General features: G+C 40.3%; 1 protein-coding gene across 3 annotated transcripts; it reads right to left on the reverse strand.

Moving 5' to 3' along the window:
- Positions 1–6,515: 6,515 nt before the first annotated feature.
- On the reverse strand, positions 6,516–16,870 carry ccnb3 (cyclin B3). 3 transcript variants are annotated; one of them, XM_085153836.1, is made up of 12 exons: positions 16,693–16,867; positions 16,320–16,462; positions 16,041–16,124; positions 13,287–13,399; positions 13,011–13,170; positions 12,819–12,917; positions 12,598–12,690; positions 12,374–12,511; positions 9,879–10,034; positions 9,436–9,585; positions 7,306–7,436; positions 6,516–7,219 (listed from the first exon to the last, which is right to left on the reverse strand). In XM_085153836.1, the coding sequence occupies exons 2-12, from the start codon at positions 16,401–16,403 to the stop codon at positions 7,150–7,152; spliced, it is 1,278 nt and encodes a 425-aa protein (XP_085009962.1). In that variant the 5' UTR covers positions 16,404–16,462; positions 16,693–16,867; the 3' UTR covers positions 6,516–7,149. The 3 variants fall into 3 exon arrangements, with proteins under 3 accessions (XP_085009962.1, XP_085009961.1, XP_085009963.1); XM_085153835.1 differs by having other exon boundaries at positions 16,320–16,465; XM_085153837.1 differs by lacking the exon at positions 9,879–10,034 and having other exon boundaries at positions 16,320–16,465; positions 16,693–16,870.
- Between the last annotated feature and the right edge of the window lie 3,830 nt (positions 16,871–20,700).

Below are 20,700 nucleotides of genomic sequence, written 5' to 3' on the forward strand. Positions count from 1 at the left end.
TTCAGTTTCTCTACAGTTGAGTCGTTATTTATAGATCATGGTGTTGTTCCCCTTTTTGTTGTCGAAACTTTTTCGTCAATTTGAGCCACAGTAGCTCATCTGTTGGATGGAACAACAAGGGCCATTGCTCCCCACCCTGTCACTGGTTCACCACTCAATCCTTGGACCACTCTTGACAGACACTGACAGACCGGGAACAAGAGCTGCAATTCAGCCCTTGTCAAACTCGCTCAAATTGTTACGTTAGCCCATTTGTCCTGTTTCTAACACATCAACCTTAAAGACAAAATGTTCACTTACTCCCTAATATATCCCAACCACTAATAATTGCTATTAGTCAGATAATCAGTGCTATTCACTTTATCTGTCAGTGTTCATAATGTTATGCGTGACCGGTCTACGTCTGCCCGTGTCTTCTAAACCTTTCATGACAATGCTACAGGCCTACCCTGACTAGCCTCAAACTAAATAAGGGAAAGTGATAACTAGTATTTTCTATTGAATATTCAATGCAGATATCTGCTACATTAGTGGTTTAACATTAAATATCACAGCAATATAAGGATCATCAAGCTCATATTAAAATGATTTTAATCAAGTCACATCACAAAAGCACCCAGTCTGGGTGCATAAACACTTTACTTGAATTTGTTTCTAACTAAATTTCTAACCAGTTTTCCCATTTCAGTAGGAAGCCAGCATTGACTAATTCAGCCAGAACAGAGCTAGTCAAGTATATTTGCTCACATTCTTTAACAGCAATACTGAAAATACGAGAAATTCATGTGCTTTCAATGATTTAATGTGACTGTGGCTGAGAAAGAAAACTGGGAAATCCCATAAAAGCCGAGCTATCTTTTTACTCTCCTCCTCTCTCTCATTTGAAGAAATCGTGCTGCAGCTGCAACTCCGAGGTGAGCCCCAAAGACTGCAAAGCTGCCAGCTCTCAGTCAGCTCCCTCTGATTGTGCAAAGCCAACAGACTGAAAGTCCGTTTCCCAGCCCTCCACTGATCAATAGTTCATATACGGTTTGGCAGCGCCAGTTTAGCTGCGTATCACCCGGCCCAATGGGCACTATCTGCACCAGCACAATTTAATCAGGCTCAGTTATTGGGGTCTGTGACTGTGAATAGAACTGTGGGATGCACACACTTACCCACACACACACAACACATACACAATCAATTGATCAGGTGAATAACAAAGGAAAAAGATTCTGGAAACACATGCCAGTGTGTTCCAGTGGACTTTGTGTTTGTATGAAATTAAATTGGCAGGGATCTGTATACAGTATGTCTGTGTGACAGTGTGCATAATAGACTAAAAGGATAAGCTTATGACTGAGCATGTGTATTCTCAGGGCATGGTTACTTAAAACTCACAGCCCACCTGTAATTATCCCCTTTTCTTTACTCATCAATCTGTTTCTGAGTTTAACTTGTAGACAGAAAGTAAACTAAGGTGTAGACACGTGCTCGGTGGTCCAGATGGTGGCAGGTTTGATGCAAATCTGTGTAGATGTACAAGAAGGCTTAACTACCATTTTTTAAAAATCGCTACAATCAGGTGTTCATGCTTGAAAAAAGTAAAATTACCTGCAAATCTAGACAGATGAGGCCCATTTGCTGCTTGCATTTACATTTCCACCTTAAATGACCTGCATTTCCAGGAGAACTACAAATGCATTTTGAGGAAGTGGTGCTTCAGAGACAGTAATGAAGTGAGGAATCCATCATTCAGAGGCGGATCTGCCGATTTCGCAAGTGGCACCAGCCTTAAGGGACTGCGATTCAATGCAACATTGGGTTGTTGTCATTGAGCGATGATGTAGACGCGCTCCACTGTGGCCACTTAGACATAAAATCCATATCTGAATGCAGCACTACTCGAGTCCCACGCTTGTGGTTAAAAAGTTATTTGGGGAAATGTTAAGACTTAATTGAAGTAAAGCAGGAGGAGGCAGGTTGGGAATAATGAGGACATGCCCAGATGGTTGAAAGTGGAGAGCTGTAGCTCGAGAGCCAACCTGCAACATGTGAGCTGCTGTAAATAGAATGAAGGCATGTAGCATGTTTGCTCTCAGGAGAACAGAAAAATGAAAAAGTACACTTTGCTACGGTCAAAAGTCTGTCCCAGCTCCATCTGAAGACACAAAATCAATTTCCACACCTCTGCCCCCTGTTGCAGGCTGTCACTCGGCCACTGACGGTGTCTGTAGGACAAAACCGAGCAGGAGGATTTTTCTTTTTTAGAAGCAGAGCATTGAACTTATTGATCTGGACAAATCTCCAGAGCTCAACTGCTACACTGATGACCGCCATCTGAGGATTTTAGGGGAGAAAAGCCGCAAGAGGCTTCTGGGAGTAGAAGTCAGGGACGCAAACTTCAAATTAAGGTTAAGATGCTGCATTCTTCACCAGTGGCTCGCATCTCATTCATATGTAATTAACCCCTTAAACCCCAGGAGGCTGTTTGACTTTTCAAACTGTGCAAAAAGGTTTCGCTCTGTGGAGAAAGAGAATTTTGAAACACACTAAGTCTTCTTATCTCGACCTTCAAGACAGAGAGAGAATCGACAAATTCCACCAAGTAGTGACAACCAACTTTCTCTTAATGAAAACTGTAACAGTGAGGCGATGACACTGATGTTATTGAACCAGTGCTAACAAGCTGTCAAGAAATGACACGTTTGATGCAATAATCGAGGCACTAACTCCACACTATGTTATTTACAACTTCCAATAATGTTCCCTAAAGCAAGCTTGTGGAACGAAAGGTGCACCTGGATAAACAGGAAAACAAAAGCCTAAGGAGAACCTGGCTGTGTGTTTGATTATGTGGCACGGAGTGACCCTTATTTCCAGAAATGGGAAATTTGACATGGAAGCCAGAGGCTAATTTCCATCCATCCATCCATGTGTGCTCTATGGCAGAGTTTCCCAACATTTTGGAGCCACATATTTCACATTAGAAAAATCACACGGCACACTACCAAACAAAAATGTCACAAAAAGCATATTGATCATTTTTCCCTGCGCACCAGGCATAACAGAATTGGTTCCGTTTGTCCCAGTATACCTTTTTTGCTTTCCTCTGACCAATACTCATGCTAGGGCCTTCATCTGGGTCAGAATTTTCTCCAGGACCATATTTATCTATTGCTATTACACGCTGCGTTTTCTCACAGCATGACTATTATGTCATTTCTTTTTCGTCTTCTTCTGTTTTACTGGCAGTTGGTAACCCATTTAATTAGAGCAGGTAGTTGTGTCTCTGGTGGAAGACAAGGCAATTATTCTGTCCGTTACTCACACCGATCACTTACTCACTACTCTTTTTTTTTTTTGGGGGGGGGGGGGGGGGGGGGGGATTGCATAGGTAATGACTGAAGTGTGCTTTGCTCGGGTCACAAAGGATGTGTCTCCTCAGGGACAGGAGTGCCTTACCACAGTGGAAGAAGTCTGTAATAAGAGTAACAATGGCGGGGTCTAGTGACTTCGGCCACAGATCCTTAGGTTTTGGAAGTAATCTCAAACTCTGACCTGTGACAATGTGGACTGAACAACTGATGGACACATTGTGAGAAGATGTTGGAGAGGTTTAATTATAAACATGAGATGGTTGAAGAGCAGTGGGACAGATTCTGTGAGGTCTTATCTAAAGACGAAGCAAAAGCTTAATTTGACGTAAGTCCGATAGCGTCGAATGGATGTTTAGTCAAAATGTTTTTCTTGTCTTTTCTTTTATTGTGTAGTGTTTTGATGTTTTCAATAAAAATCCTTTAATAAAAAAGGCAGATGCAATAAAACCTAAGGTGAAAAATGCAGAGGTTTGCTGTGGCATGAGGGTGATACAGAGGAAGATGATCCACAGTGGTGACTCCTAAAGGCAGCAGCTGGAAAAAAAAGATGATGATATTTTACTGTCATGTTTTAATGTTTTTTTATGTTCTTATTTCAGTTTTTTGTAGCTCTTGCACATTTAAAGATGTGCTTGATTTCTGAACAGAACCTAAGCAAAATAACTAGAAGTTATTAAAATATAAAGCCCATAATATAAAATAATATTTATGCAGCGATTTACTGGTTGCAGTTTTAACTGCTTCAAAGCTTTGCTCATCCCGAGGCTGCCGGCTTGCAGTTGTCTCCGAACTTTGGATAGCTTTAGCTTTAGCCACAGTCCTTTTGTTAGCTTCTTTAAACTTTCCATGTTCAGCTGGATAAGGATGGTTTGAACCTATGATCAGGTTTTTTGCTACATTTTCATCTTGTTCATCACAGCCACAACAACACACAAACAAGTGGCTGCTTATAGCAGTCCAAGAACACCAGAAATTCAGTCCCTGCAGATCAACTAGTTCATTTCTAATAATTTTTTTTTTTTAAGTGTTCTGATGTGAAACAGACACATTTAAAAAATTACTGATTATGCTTCTAAGAAAAGCACGATTTTTGAAAATCTTTGAAAAGTACCCCAGATTGTCAGATTCAGTTTTGCTTGAAAACAAAATGAGGTGATTGCCCACCTCTGTTCGAAATACTCAGTCTGCAGACCTTTCAGCTCAAATCAGCACGAACACAGAGCTGAACATTTACCAGCTGTTCCTAAAGACGGTGTATCTGAGCAAGACAAATTGAGCACAGTACTGATTCAGGCAGACCACAAAGCCTAATTTCCTCCGATGATCTCAACGTCAAGTGATAACTTGCTCAAAAGATTGCTTTACAGCCGCTTTGACGCCATGGCCACTTCAGCTTTTCCTTTCATGCGTGTCTCATCTTCAATGCCTGCCCAGACTGTTTTTGTTGTTGCTTTAGATGGGGAGGTCCCGAAACAGAGCCACGCGTCTAAAGGACTGGAGTGCTTCTGGTGGTAACAAGGAAAAAATGCGCTACTTTAGTTTGATTTTCTTCCAGTTGATGTCATAATGTATGACAAAGGAGCACCAAGCCAGACTAAGGGCGCATTTGTGTTCAGTTTCGACTGTTCTCAATTTTACATGCAATAGATACTTCACAAAACTATAAAGAAGCATAAAAATGACAGCCATCAGCGTTAAACACTCTGAAACAGACTGACTAGACAGAATGCAAACACTAAATATAATTAGTCCATAAATATTGGCTCAGACTATGACACCACCACCATCTCCTCCCTAAATTCTCATTCGGTACTCCAAACTTTGAGAACTACCAATCTAAATCTTCACTTTTTTTTCTAAATGCTACCAAAGCACCCTGTGGTCAGCCTGGACGCATCCTGTCTAGACTTTAAACATCTGCTGCTCTCTGTTTCTGAACATTAATCCTTAATTCAAGGTCTGCTCAAGAGTGGATGAATTATGAATTATATTTGTTTATATTACAACCACAGCATCAACCAAAAGTCACTGTTTGGCCCACGGGCAAAACAGGGTTGCAGTGGACTAAAAGAAACATTTGCAATAAATCAAATGTTTGTTTCATGAAGACAAACCCAGCAACTCTTATTTTAATTCATAAACAATCTGAAGCATTATCCCTGAACGAAGAGTGGGGTCCCTCATGGTGCACTACTGGCCTCTAGTGGCAGTAACACAAAATCACATCCTGCACATTGATGCTCTTACAGCAAGAATTTGAAACTGTTTGATCTCAAGTGGGCTGGAAAATAACATTTGATATCAATCTGATTTTCTTTTAAAAATAAGCCCAATTTCAACAGCATGTCTCATTTTGTGAGCATTACAGATCAGAGCAGATCTACACTCAACTCAGTCTCCACATGAAGTTTATGAGCTGAATAATTTGTCGAGACTTATAAATACTTTTTTTCCAGATAGATGCACTCATGTGGAGTATGAGTATGTACTTTAAATGATCCATAAAGACTTTCAGTGTTTATAGGCTTTTAATAATTATCCTTTTATTTTTTTTATACAAAGAACTGAAATAATTGTATAAAGGCCCTTCCGGTCTTAAGAGGATGTGATAATGTGGGTTGCTCTTTTTCCTGGATCCCCATAATTAATGTCAGCCCACGTTCAATATTGCATGTGACCAATCAAATTATTGTGATGTCATCATTTTTTTGGATGTGGAAAACAAATTCTAATGTCCACTCAGGAAAAAAAAAAATCCAAAAACAGGGGTGGTTGGGACTTTTGGTTAGGTGATGACATTAGAATGTGATTAGTCACTTGAGGTGCTGAACCTGGACCAACACTAACTTTCAACACGGGGATATTAGATTGTGTCTTTAAGGCATCAGCAGTTCGCTCATTGTGCATTGCGACAGTTAACAGTTAATCACTATCACACATTCCAGTCTCTTTCGTCTTGGTAACACTCCCATTGGTAGTCACTTCCCTGGCTATCCTCAAAATTGACTGGTTGATTTACTTCCTATTGCTTTTTCAGTAGTGCCTCAGGCATTTGTGTCCCGGACGAGCATCAGAAAAAAGAGGTTTCTTCCTGTCAAAATGGAGTTTTTCTTTCCCACAGTCGCACTTTGTTTAAGGAAGAAACAAGCTGCATATAGTAAAGAGCGTTTTTATTAAACATAAAAGCAAAACAGAAACACTTCTTTATTTTAAGAGTACGCATGACAGCCACTTAAAAGTAGTACGGCATCGCCTGATCATCTTTTATACAAATAATTTGCATAGCAATAGTAACATGATGAACACTGTACAATGCATGAACACGCAAACACACGCATACTTTAACTTGAAGAACATGGTAACATACAGAACTTGTGGGCCTGTGCATAATACGTCTTGGAAAGTAAGATTTACAAACACATTTTAAATCCAGTAAAACACACACACACACACACACACACACACACACACACACACACACACACATTGACAAATTAATAATCAGGATGTTTTTTCCCCTAATCTTTAAAAATGTATAAAATACATGCTAGAGTTTTCTCAAAGGTAATTAACGTCTTGCAAACAAACGCCCACATTAAAAACGCCTTTACATCAAATGGGAATTATAGTCTTATTATAATTATTATGGTATAAAGGACAGACTACACAACACATAAATATTAAACATATTCACATTTTATATACATGTTTTCTCTTGAGGGAAATTTGAAAAATACTTTCACTCATCTTAAGCTTCATTTTCCCAACTTCTGAACCAGACACGTCACTAAGAGCTCAAGGCTTTCTCCAAAATGTCGATACTGACCAATGGCAGAGACGCAACTTCAAAAAACACCCTGAAAACATTAAAAAGAACCGATCGTTACCCAAAAACAACATTTTTAAATTATTCTAGCGCCTTTAATCTTTCATGGAGACTTACTTATGTGAGTATTTGTTCTTGATGGCTCTCAGTTTATCATCTGGAGGTGCTGAGAGCATCGAGTAGATTCTCCGGACAACGGGCGCCAAATCTGACGCCTGATAGCCCGAGTGAAACTGCAGGATGGGAGACTGCAGGGCAAAAAGAGCAGCACTCGTTTAAAAAAAGAAAAAGAAAAGCCAGCCATGTTGAACCCCTTTAAAGTTATTAAAATCCAATACAACATTACGCAAAGATAATATTACTTCTAAATTGCCAAAAGCTTACAGTAGATGATTCTGGAAGTCGGCGCAGGCAAGAAATGAAATTACCCGCCACCCCTAACAGCATAATGGAAGCAATGAGGGCTCAATTTTACATACAAAAAACAATTTATATTTAAATTGGGAGGACTGTTCAGGAGACAGAGCTGCAAATGAGAGGTTGGTAATGTCGCACGAACCGACACTGCATCAGATTTAACAAAGTCTACATTTAATGGAAAGGATGGAAATAACACGAGGAAGAGAAGCTTCTTCAGTGCTGCAAACATTACAGATGTTAGAACAGATAAAGTAACGTCATTAGATGGTGTTTATTGTAGAAAAGAGAGTGCTTTGTATAAATCATTCTGAGAAAAAAGGTTAAAAGTTGCCAACAACCACACCCTTCCCCTGCTTCATAGTCAGCTATAATATTGCAAGGTGTTTGTATTGCTCAAAACTTTGACAAACAAAAAGCAGTCCAGTTGTCTTTGTTTCAAATGCCTTAAGTTACCTTTACCTGGGTGAGCAAAAATATGCAGACAAACCACATGCTTAGATGTCAGATTTCATCCACATTTTTCAGTCATGTGACCGACTCACTACCCTGACGGGCAAAACTTTCCTCCATAATAATGGGCAATAGTGGACAGTCTGTAGTACTGCAGGACAAAAGCCTTCAGCTTATTTTTCCACCTGTCTGGAGCCAAGACTACTTGGATCATCCATCCGTGGAGGAAAACAAATATATGAAGTGAAACTATAGGTTTTTGGGGACTTGGGATCCATTTTTATATTTAAATCCCTGAAAGTGGTTGAGTGACGTCTACATGCATCTTCTAGAGATTCCCTCACCTTACCTTACTGCCAGGATGAAAGTATGTGCTTTCGATCTGGATGGGTTAATAATGCCGGCACGTGAGAGGTGAAGAACAAGAAATTGTTCATTGTTACAGCAAAGGCAAACGCTACATAGCTAGGTTTAAAAAAAAAAAAACAAAAACAACTATTCAATTCCATTTTAATAATCTAGTACCAAATCACAACAAATGTTTCCTCAAACTGCTTGACATTATAGGAAAAAGACCCTACAGTAATACAGAGAAAACAGAAAACACCCCCAAAATGACCCCTTATGAACAATCAAAAGGTGATAGAAGAAAAAGTCCCTTTTAACAGGAAGCAACCTTTGGTAAAACCAAAGCTCAGGGACGGGCAACCGTCTGTGGGTGGGGGTGAGGGGAAGACGAAAGCACAAGAGACAGGCCGTGGAAGAGAGCCAGAGATTAATAACTAATGTCTAAATCAACAACTACACTTTGTTAACTTGGACATTTCCAGTGTAGTACAAGTATGGGACTATTAATTTGTCACATTAATGTGGTGTCATAACAGTAAAGCTGACAGATTTTTTCCAATGTTGGGTAAATAGTGTTTACAGTGTAAATGAGCTGCCACTGACAGCCTTGGTCGCTGTGGACGGCAGGGATTGGTGCAATTTGGCTTGAAAGGCAGGAATAGGACAGATGTGTTCAGATGTTGGTGCTGTACTCATTTCTGTAAAGAAATCTGATAGTCCAGCAAGCTTTGGCCAAGTTAAACTCAAAGACTTCCAAGGACTGGGCTGGAGGGCGCCGTGTGGGTATATCCCAGTAGCTCTGACATCGTGTGAAAACTATGGATAGTGGTCTTCTATTTATAACTTGAGAATGTGGGTATTGAGAAATGGCCTTAGTAAAAACTCAATAAGAAAGAAAACCTAACTTGCCAAAAATCAACTTAGGAGAGTGAAAACACTAAAGATCAGTGTCAGATTTTAGGGAAGTATTTTAGACTGGTCCGTTAGTCTAATGCAAGCAAGACGTGGAACAAAATGGAGGTAACCTACCCATCCTCCCAGGTCTTTGGTGACCAGCGCCATCAGCAGGCAGGCCGAGGCCACCAACGAGCCTCTCTCTGGAACAAGGTCCATCTCCATGAGACTCATCTCGCAGTAGTAGCGAGCCAGAGTCAGCGTGTCCATGCTGGCGCTCACGCACTGCAGACACAGCCACAACAAACATTCTCGTGAGATGTGAACGCAGGTCGAGTCACACAAAAATGGTAAATGGTAAATGGCCTGTATTTATATAGCGCTTTACTAGTCCCTAAGGACCCCAAAGCGCTTTACATATCCAGTCATCCACCCATTCACACACTGGTGATGGCAAGCTACATTGTAGCCACAGCCACCCTGGGGCGCACTGACAGAGGCAGTGTGCCCCAGACAGAGACAAAAACAAACAGAGAGCTGCAGTCAGTGGTGCAGTAACCTCTCCTGGTCATGCACACCTTGGCATAGCGTCTGAGGAACCGATACGGAATGGGGATGTTGATGTCAAAAGACAGCGTCTGCAGGATGCTGGCCTCCATGGAGATGAGCTCCTCCCTTTTGTATGCGTCGTCACAAATGTACAAGAAGTCGTCAAGGCAAGGCGGGCTGTGCTCCTGCGGGATGGTTAAAAAACATGAATAAGCGTTAGGCGTGAAGTTGAAACCTGATTTGAGTGCAATTCAACCGTCCCCTTTAATGCATTTTCGAGTCCTGCAGTCATTTCACCGTGTACAAGGTCAGGTCTCACAGTCCGTTTGATCTCATTTCTGTTTCATGTTTTGAGCCTCTTGATAGATGCTCCTCTTCAGTTTTCTCTCCGTGCACTTCAAAATAAAAGCCCTAGGCTGTAAGAACTTTAACATGCTTGATCTAAAGCTGGAAAAGCTCATGCCAACTGTGCCCGACATCAGAGGAGGATGAACTTTTACTCTGGCCGCGGTTACGACAGAATAAATAACACTTTTCACCCATTTCTAAAGACGTACAGAGCTTGAAAGCAGAGAATGTCCAAAGTTTATGTTTTTCCTTAAATTCAGTACGTCCTCTGACAACCTTTCTTCTCTGGCTGGGTCTTATATATGTACACTCTGGCCACTTCATTAGATACACCTGTTCAACTGTTTGTTAATGCAAATATCTAAAGTGTGGGCTTGGGGGGCCCCTGGTGGACCGCAAAGATACTGCAGAGGGGCCGCAGTTTAAAATTAATTAAAAACTGTGTACAGTTACATAGTTTTACAGATGTATATTCTTATGTAAAAAGGGAACTTAAACTGGTAATAGTTAGTTAGTTTGAGAGATAACTCATTATTATGACCTAAACTTACTACCCTTGCGTTGAAGTAGAGCTGGGCGATAGAACGATAACGATATGTATTGCGAAATAACTTTTTCTCGATAGAAAAGTTAAACTATTGCGATAGGCCTCATCTCTCTTGTCCTCATAAAAAAAAAAAAAGAACAGCCAATCCAAATTAAGTAGCGCAGAGCCGAACCAATCACAGCTGCAGCGTCACATCACGTGACTTGTTACGTACAGCAAGCTGCACATGTGTATTTGTTTGGGAAGCAGCCAGCCGCCGTGCCGCCCGGGTAATGGAGGAAATGAGTGTGCCGACTAGAGAAAAATCAACCGAGAGCGTGACCAAAGGTTACCGAAGAGAAAACCGATGATGGTTCCAATGCCGGAGAGATTGTCGAACAGAAGAGCCACAGAAGTTCCGTAGTGTGAAGGTATTTCGGCTATTTCAAGTCAAACAAAAAACAGAATAGCGTGCACTGTAAATTGTGCCGAAAGCAAGTCTGGAAATACAATAAACCGGTGTATGCTCAATCTCTGACTGAAAGCGCTAATTCGTCATTCGGCTTTTGTCAGACTAAAGTAACTGTTAAAACTGTTTGAAAAACTAAGCTATACAACAAGGAAAGATTGAGAATTTCCTTTTAGTTCTCAGTTTATTTGATATTGACAAAAGTTAGTCAATTTTGTCTGTTCTTCTGTAAAACAAACTAAGATTTATTTTTAGAATTAATATTTTGTTTCTAAGTGGAATTGACAATTTAGTAGTCTGTTTCGTTTGTTCTATTTTGAAACGTAAACTCTTTAGCGGCTGCCTTTTGTGTAGTTTGCAATATTTGCCTTTATTTATCTGAAAAAGGTTCATGTTCCTTAAGTACATCTACCCTGTTGAACTTATTATGGGAAATAAATATTTAAATCAAAATAAGCTGCTGATTATTTCACATTTTACTTGTGAGCAACGGCACATTTAAATCTTACAAATATAGTTATTTGGCTTATATCGTGATAAATATCGTTATCGCCTGAAATGAAAAAAACATATCGTGATATGAAAAAAATCTTATATCGCCCAGCTCTACGTTGAAGTTTGCATCATTTTTTTGTAATAACATTTTCAAGGAAATCCATCACTGTCTCATGGTTTTTGATTAGATGGCATTTTATGTTTTGTTTTTTTTAAAGCACTCAACTTTGTAAATGGCTGATGGCATGTAAATATGGTCAAGACGATCTGCTGAGAGTCAAAGCCGAGGATCAGAGTGGAATTAAAAAACCTGCAGCCACGCTGTAAAGAAGTGTGCACTGAGTGTGTGTTTCTGTTACTTCGAGGAGCCCTGACAGGTGCAGTTAATCAGCCTGGGATTGAGACTCCGTGACTTGCCTCCCAGGAGCACTTAAGAGCTGAATATCTCCGTTCACGTGTGCTTTTTATCCCCACAGCCTTGTTTTTTTTACTTTTTCACCATTAAAAAAAATAATAATAAAAAAAATTTCAGAAACACATTCACCTTACAAGCAAATGATTACGCTCTGTTCCCATTAATAGACTTGTATACTAGTTTAATACCTTTCTTTACCATTACTTACCATAGCTTGTGAGACATCCTATGAGAAATTTCAGACTCCCATGTACCACAGTTGGGTTCTCACCTCAAATTTGGAGGCTATGAGCATGGCGGTAGAGCCAACGAGCTGCAGCATCTCCCTGTGGACCGGGGTTTTAGCCAAGTAGTGGTCCGTCATCTTTACCGCCAGGTAGAGGGTCTCATGGTACAGCTCGAAATTCTCCTAAATAAAGGGAGAAACAAAGTGTCACTCAGAGCAAGCAAGTGTTTCTAACACAGCAGGAATGCGACGTTTAATTAACGCCTCACCTGTACTTCGACCAGCCAGTCAATCAGGATGGCCCTCATCTCTGAGTTGAGGCTGGGCTGCGTGGGCATGTAGTTACAGAGGGCAAATTTCTCCTGCGGACGATAAAATTAAAGTGAAAGGAAATGTAAACAAAACCTGTGTATACTTAAATTTATTTAACTCAGAAAAAAAAGAAAAGAAAAAAAGTCCAGTGTGATAAAGGCTTTACAATTTGTCTCACCTCTCTGTTTTTAAGGTAGTCAAAAATATCCTTTGCATACTCTGGACACATGTAGCAGTCCTCAGAGTTCTCAGAGTCAATGTCAAACTCCTTTGGGATCTGCATGGATGGGTGAAAAGCAAAGGAAACACATTTCAGTCAAAGCTTTCCACAGCGTCTCTAGCTTTTTTATAAATCTATAATTTCCCTTACTTCTTGTCTCCGAAGGTGTGCCGGCACTTCACGGGCAGCAGGAGACGTAGCAGCAGCCTGCTCTTCTACAGGAGCTGCCACATCGGCTTCCTTCTCCTCCTCCTCCGTATCGGTCCTCTCTCGCTCGGATATCGTTCCCTCTGAGCTCACAGATGACGACCTGCACGGAGGGAGAGAAGAGGGGAATTAAAGAAGTCTGCCACCGACTGGAGCAAGGCATGAAAGGGGAACAAGAAATTTAACCTGAGGGTTATTAGAACAGTTAAATGGACCTACTTTTTCAGGTTAGCTCGGTTGCTTGCAGACACTGAGGTGGAGCTGGTTTTCTTTGCAGTCTTCTTCCCTGGTTCCTTCTTCTTCCCAGGAAAGCTGATCTGTACCTTATGAGCCTGGGAACATGATGAGAATTAGTTTTAAACATGGATCCAGTTTGTGATACATTTTACTTCAGACTCTTACAATTTGTCCTTTTATGCATGAAACAATTTCAAAATGTGGCTCAAGTCCAGACAAATATTCCACACAATCGTTCTCTGACACACCGCTGGTTTGACAGCAAGCGTTCAGGTGATTGTGAGGTGAAAAAACAAGCAAAATGTTTGTTTCACACCCCCGCCAGGCAGCCGAGGACACATTCACACCACAGTGCAGATCCATCACACACTGACGCACTAAAATGTAGGATTAGAGTGTCGCACAGGCTTCAGACACCACCCTGACGGAGGTGGGATTGGTGAAAATGTTTAAAGTGGATTTTGTTTGAAACTTCAAATTGGCCAGCTATATTAAAACATATTTTGTTAAGTGACACACTTTCTCATTTAAGAGTGTGCCATTTCTTTTTATAAGAATTTTTCTTTTTAAGAAACCACGCATGTTTCAGTTTAAGCGTTGTTTTCAATAAATTGCATGCTCAAAAAAAAAAGTTTTCTCACTCCTATTTCTTCTTGTTGCATGTTGAAACTCTACTTGAAACCTTATTAAGATCCAACCATGCAAAATATGATTTTTTTTTGCCATTTTTCAAGTGATCGTAAACTTTAAATGGAACTGTATCAATACACCCTGTGAAAGCTGGGATAGGCTAAAGTCCCCCAAAGACCTGAATTAAATAAGTGGAGAAAAATAAATTCAAAAAGTCCTCATACATGAGAACAGAGCTAGTAGCTGTCTGTAGAATACAGCAAGCAAAGACTGAACACTCGAGCCAGGCTGGAAATGGAGTATTTGAATTAGTGACACCACCTCTCCTACTCCTACTGTGTGCTAACTGTGCTCAGACCACACTTTGATGGAATCCGTATCTGACGACTGTACCTTGTGCAGACCATATGATGCAGCTGTAAGTTTTGATGGCAGCAGTAATGTCAGCCTTACATCAAAAGCAGAATAAAGTCCGATTTAAATGTTAAGAGGTCGACGTCGTAGCTGGCATTTATGCTCGCGATGGTGCATTACATGTTTGTTACCATATGGTTGTCATGGTGTTTTATATGCAGTGCCAGCCAACGCCGGGAAATGACAGGAGTAGGGATGGGTATCGTTTAGGTTTTATCCGATACTGGTGCCAAACCGGTACTTTTGAAATGGTGCTGGTGCTTAAAGGGTGCTCGAACCGGTGCTTAAAGAATGAAAAACACAAACTTTGTCCATAAACCTCTCATGTTCAGCTGGTTTTTTTGTAAAAAAGATAACAATGTTAGCCTTTTCTGCAGCTATAGAGGATATATGGTATCACTCTTGGCTGGAAGCAGTGCTTAAACAATGGGAAAAACACAAACTTTGTCCAAAAACCTCTCATGTTTAGCTGTTTTCCACTTTTTCTTTGGTCATTTTAGCCTTTTTGGCCAGGGTGAAGGGAGTATCTGCCATCAAACAAGAAGACAGCCGCATCTAGCATGATGATGTTTGCTAGTTCACCTTACATGCATTAATGTAATAACATGATTAGCCTACTCAACGTAAATTACACACGAACAACATGAAGCTACTCACGCAGAGAAGAACGGCTGCTGCCATCATCATTTCTGCTATACTGGCAGGGCTAGGGGCCAGGACTCGCCTCTTCAGGTTCTTGGTGGATGTTGCTAACTCCGGGCCCGATAACAGGCACCACGCCCGTAGTAGGTACAGTGCATTTCTCGGCTTTAAAAAAACGCTACGTTGCCAGGTGTTTCATCAGATTCGAGCTGTTACCTCCTTTGCACAGTATCACCTTAAAGCACTTGTTGCAGGCAGCTGAGAATCTGAAGTGTATCACATCTCAGGAAATGAAGCACCGAAATGTGCGCTGCGTTTCGGTCTGGTTACTACCGTTTATGTCAGAACCGGTGCTATAATGGCACGATGAAACTCCTGGCTAGGTACGCATCCCTAGCCAGGAGTTTCATCCCTCTTCTGAGTCCTCACCCGTTGTGATCTGATGTTTTGGGTTGTAATATATTTGTCCCTCAAGTTTTTTCCCCCCTCCATCTTCTTGTACATACACTCACATCACTCTCAATAAATTTTCTCAGTCTCTCTCCCTCTCCGTGAGTTTGACATTTGTGAGTCTTTATATGGATGCTGTGATTATTATTCCTTGTACTGAGAAACTGTTTTTCTCTCACTGATAAATTCAAAAACTGTGGCAGAAATGAAACAGGAGGAATCAATGCTGAACAAGCTGATCACAATGGTTGTGCCATACCACACATTTGTGTCGAGAGGAAAAGAAGTCAAGGATCATTTTATATTATATTAAAACAAACAAACAGTCCCACTGAAGCAGGATTTATAACTTTCTTATATGTCAACACAATCAAATGGTTAAATGTTGACAACTTTAACCTTTCACATACAAAAAAGCACCCAAACTAGGAGCCCATGAAATCCTACGAAAGGTGACATCAACTGTCAGGAAGTTCAACCCCGACTCTTGATGAACCGTCTTTGTGATAAATATGTCTCTTTGTGTGCTTATTGAAGCTCTGATCCTGCTGTTAAAGCCCAAGTCACAACCTTAAAAAAAAAGAAGAAAGAAGTACTTACATTGGTGATATCGATGAAAGCAGTCCTCTTCTTGGGAGCTCCACGAGGAGGGGAGGATGACCTCTTAGCCTGTGTGGCTTCCTCCTGTATGCACAAACAGAAAACACACCACATATATAAAGTTTTGCAAAGGAGCCTTGTGGCGTGGCGTTGCATTGCAAAGCAAGCATCATCATCATCATCTCCATCCTTCCCATGCAGCCTTCAGGTGCAGCACTACCTGCTGCGTTTACGTCAGAGCGAGCCACCAGAAGACACATGAATGCACGTGCATTTTACCTGGTTCTCGGACGCTGTTGCATTCAGTTTGGGTATTTTGCTGCCAGCGGCCGCTGTGGGTTTCCTTCCCCTTGGAAAAGGCATGGCTCACTCCCTGACGGTATCTTCCTAAAAACAAAGCTCTGCAGCCGCTGCTCCGTGTTCTGCTACAGCAAAGGAAAGCACGCCAAATAGCGGGATGATTAAAAGGAAACAGTAAAAGAAAAACAAACAGATTTAAAATAGTTTTGGGATAACGTATATGGCTAAACATCACATGCAGAAACCCTGGTATTAAAGCTTTACGCTAAGAGGGCGGAGTTTCTCAGGTGAATCGGTTGTGTACTAAAATTTTAAAACACCAAAATGGCGCAGATAAATTTGTTTATCCTACCTTATGGTATAAAACTTTCTTCTTGAGTCCGGTGAGTTGTTTTAGGGAAGAAAAAATGCATATAGTTTGGGTTAATAATCCGATTCAACTGTGTTGTGACTAAGAGGAGAGCTCAAACAAAAGTGGTTCAGCCGAGGATCAAATCTGCTACGCTTCGCTCTCATTGGATAGAATTTGAGTCTGGCGGTCCAATCAGGACGTCGCTAAGGATGCAGTTGCCAAAGAGCGCTGGTTTTATGTTAACGGCTGCGCCCGGTGCGTCGAAGGATACGATTTCAAAATAAAAGAGTTAAAAAGATCATTGATTGTTTAAAAAGAACATGCTCTATTTTATAATTTAACTAAGGTTTATTTTTAAAATGGGTATTTTCCTATTTAATTAAGGAAGCAAAATTTAACGGTTCGCCATGAGTTTAAACAGCTACAAACTTTGCGCCACCCAAATCTTTTGGACAATATCAAGCAAACCCCAAAGGAGGAGCTTTCGCTATTTTCAAACCACCAAGCAACCAATAGGAGTTTTAAGCATCCAGGCTTGTATTTTATTGACATTCATATAGTTGGAGCACGCTTTTCCTAACCATGGTCTTTATTACGTTGAATTTGATCTTGAATTTGTACTAGTGCATATATTCAACACACATATATACACAAACATACCATTTAATATTCAATATTTGTTTTAATTGAAAACATCTTTCTACTATAATACTGCTGGGGTAGCTGTGAATCAGGAAGTATACTGAACACTATGTTGCTCTTTGATCCCTTCATTGGAATATGAATGTGTATAACTATTAGAGAGAAAGCACTTAAGCAGAAGAATTTGTATGAATGGGTGTAAATGAGTAAATGAGGCATGTTGAATAAAGTGCTTTGAAAGTAGGATAGCCTATATAAGAACCAGTCCATTTACCATAACAGATTAAGGCCAGTGTTTTATTAATTTATGTCATGTAGCTGAGCAAAGGATGCTGAGCACATTTATATTTCAACTTTAAGTGCTCAAATTTTGATGTGTTGGAAGGCAAACATGAAATCTAAGCTTACAAATAGACTAAGTCATGAAAGAAAAGTAGAAGTGTTGTTAAATAAGTAGAAACCTATAAATCTTTATTGTCTATGAATGATGTATGGGTGGGAGGTGGCAGTGCTAAATATGTTAAGATTTAAACTGGGAGTTACCAGAATGGACAAGATTTGAAATAACTATGTCAGAGTGACAGCTCAAGATGGAGACTAGAGGCTAGGCTGAAATGGTTTGGACATGTGCAGAGGGGGGCAGTGGATATACTGGCCAAAGGATGTTGAAGATGGAGCTGCCAGGCACGAGAAAAAGAGGAATACCACAGAGGAGATTAATGGATGTAGAGAAGGAGTAAATGCAGAGGACTGGTGTGACAGAGGAGAATGCTATTGATAGGGTGAGATGAATACAGATGATCTGTTGTGGTGACCCCTAAAGAAAGCTGCTGAAAAAAGAAGAAGAAGAAGATTGGTTTAGTTTTAGTACAAAAATAGTTTTCGTTTAAAATTCGACAGCTGTCTTAATTTGCATCCTGTGAGAGAGAAGCTTTGAACTGACTGCATTATAGAGTCACTGACATTGTGTTCCACATAGTCTGGCCCGGTGCTCTTCAGGAATCTGTTTCTGTGGTTTAAAAGACGCTCACAGACAAACATGAACTTGTTCAGAAACATTGTGCAAAATTGTAACATTTCTGTATCTAACTAAAACTGGTTGTGTAAAACTAACAGGTTTTGGCAGCTCATAGCAACAGAGCAGTCCTATAAATGTTCTTTTCCCCTCTTATATTTTTCAGGTTTTCAGATTTTCTGTGTGTCAGACACCTCTGGCATTTGTATGATTTTTAAAATGGGCAGCCACACAAGATCGAAACGACCCTTTAAATTTATTTAAATCATTGTATTGAGCAATGACCTCACTGACGCAGAGAAAAGTATTTCCTGGATTGGAGGGGAAAGAGCACAGAGGGCCTTCTGGGGCTCACAACACAGTGTTACTGGAGTAACAGCATGGGTAATAGAGTCACAAGACTGTGGATTAAATGGGTTCAGGATGGACAGTGGGAGAAGCTGGCAGCTAACATCCACCCACACGCCAGGAGTTGGGAGGGTGTCATCTATGATTCTTTTCTGAATAATGGGAATTGAGGCCATAAAGTGTATCTAAGAGAACAAAATAAACTCATTTCTAACCAGGGGACCTCAGCCACGTCATCCTCAAATCCACCCTCTGATCACATCATTACATATCTCCGGACACCATCATCACCACCAAACTGAACAAACATTCCTCGGTTTTCATTTCAACGCCAAAGCCAAGCACACAAGAGAGCAGATTCAACAAAATTTTTAAAAAGGCAAAGTCCCTCGGCTTCACCCATTTAAACATTTCCCCCCATGCTTTCAGTTTATTTGAACAGGACACACTAAAGCAGCAAGACCTGCAGTTCAAACGTGGAATTTGGTATCTAATGAAGTCTACAGAGAGATATCATCTCACGACGCCGTTTTTATTACATCTCCTCTCCATGCTGTCCTCCTTCCAAGACGAAAAGTCTTCCAGATTGCTTCCATCGGAGCTTGGAGGAGTAGTTTGTATGATTCTGAGGAATTGGTTAGAGCTGCAAAGAAAAGAGTGGAGTTTCAATGTTAAATTCAGGGTCATGGAGGTAATATATCACATAATATTATTCAAAAGTGATCAGACTGTGGGCTCAGTTCCAGTGGTTGGATGTATAAATTCATGCACTTGGACCCTCTTTTTATGATTTGTCATGTTCTTTCTATGCAATGGAAAATATTGCAGTACTTATTGCTCATTATATAATGGATGGTTTCCTCACGTCTCCAACTAATATTTATCATATACACAACACATTTATTAGACTACCCCCGAATGTAATGTTCATACATTAAAAATTAACAGCATTTATATGTTTCTCTAATAGGTAATTCACCAGTATGTGCAAGCTATTTAATCAAAGTGATATTTTTAAGGCTAAAGTGTCTGGATTTTTATTTGTTACAGATTAGCTTCACATAAAGGCTCTGAATTTTTCCATCACCAGTAAAATCATATGTGCCTTTTATCTGCTGTTTGCCCAGACTTTTTCTTATCTTCTTTTTTCAGGGTAGATGTAAGTCAGGCGGTCGAGAAACTAGCCTATCAATCAGAAGGTCGGTGGATCAATTTCTGACTCCTTTAGTGCACATGCTAAAGCATCCTTGGGCAAGATGCTGAACCCCAAGTTGCCCTGATGCATCCATCGCAGTGTGTCCATGTTAGAAAGCACTCAGACATAGATTTTTTTAGCATTGTGTGATTGGGTGAATAACACTTGTAGTAAAAATTGCTTTGAGTGTTTTAGAACTAGTCCACTTACATCTATAAGACCAAAAGTGCTGTTGTAACCACAGCCATTGCTCCCTTTGAGGCCATTGAAAAGAATGCAGGCACTTTTGTTTTGGCTGCACGTTTCAGACCCATCTATAATTATTAATAAAGGTTTTTATTTTTATTTTTTAAACAAAGGTTTAAGCAAAGTCATCAAAATTTGTAAGCATTTTAAACACAGGATTAAAAAAAAGATATTGCAGCAATGTAATGTGTTTTCTGAACATGCGAGTGTGTAAACCTTCTAGACAAAGAACAAAATAAATACAAGCCCGCAAATGAGCACAACATGGTGAGTTTTCCTTTCATACATAAAATTGTTTGACCGTTGCGGTGCACCAAACTGTAAATAAGAGTACTGTATTTTTAAAAGAGTAAATGGCGAGCATCTGGAATGCTTTACCTCCTTCATAACCTCTCCTCTGCCCTTCATCTGATCCTCTTCTGTTTTAACTCATGAACAAAGGAAGAGGATTAAGCTGACAGAATTTTATATCAGACCCAATTAGGTTCATCTAATGCCCATGAATGTGTCATTTTTTATTGTTTCAGTGAGTTATATTTATGCACAATGGCTGATCATCTCT

The sequence above is a fragment of the Neolamprologus multifasciatus genome, chromosome 3 (assembly GCF_963576455.1).
Source record: "Neolamprologus multifasciatus chromosome 3, fNeoMul1.2, whole genome shotgun sequence".
In the NCBI taxonomy this organism is placed as follows: Eukaryota; Metazoa; Chordata; class Actinopteri; order Cichliformes; family Cichlidae; genus Neolamprologus; species Neolamprologus multifasciatus.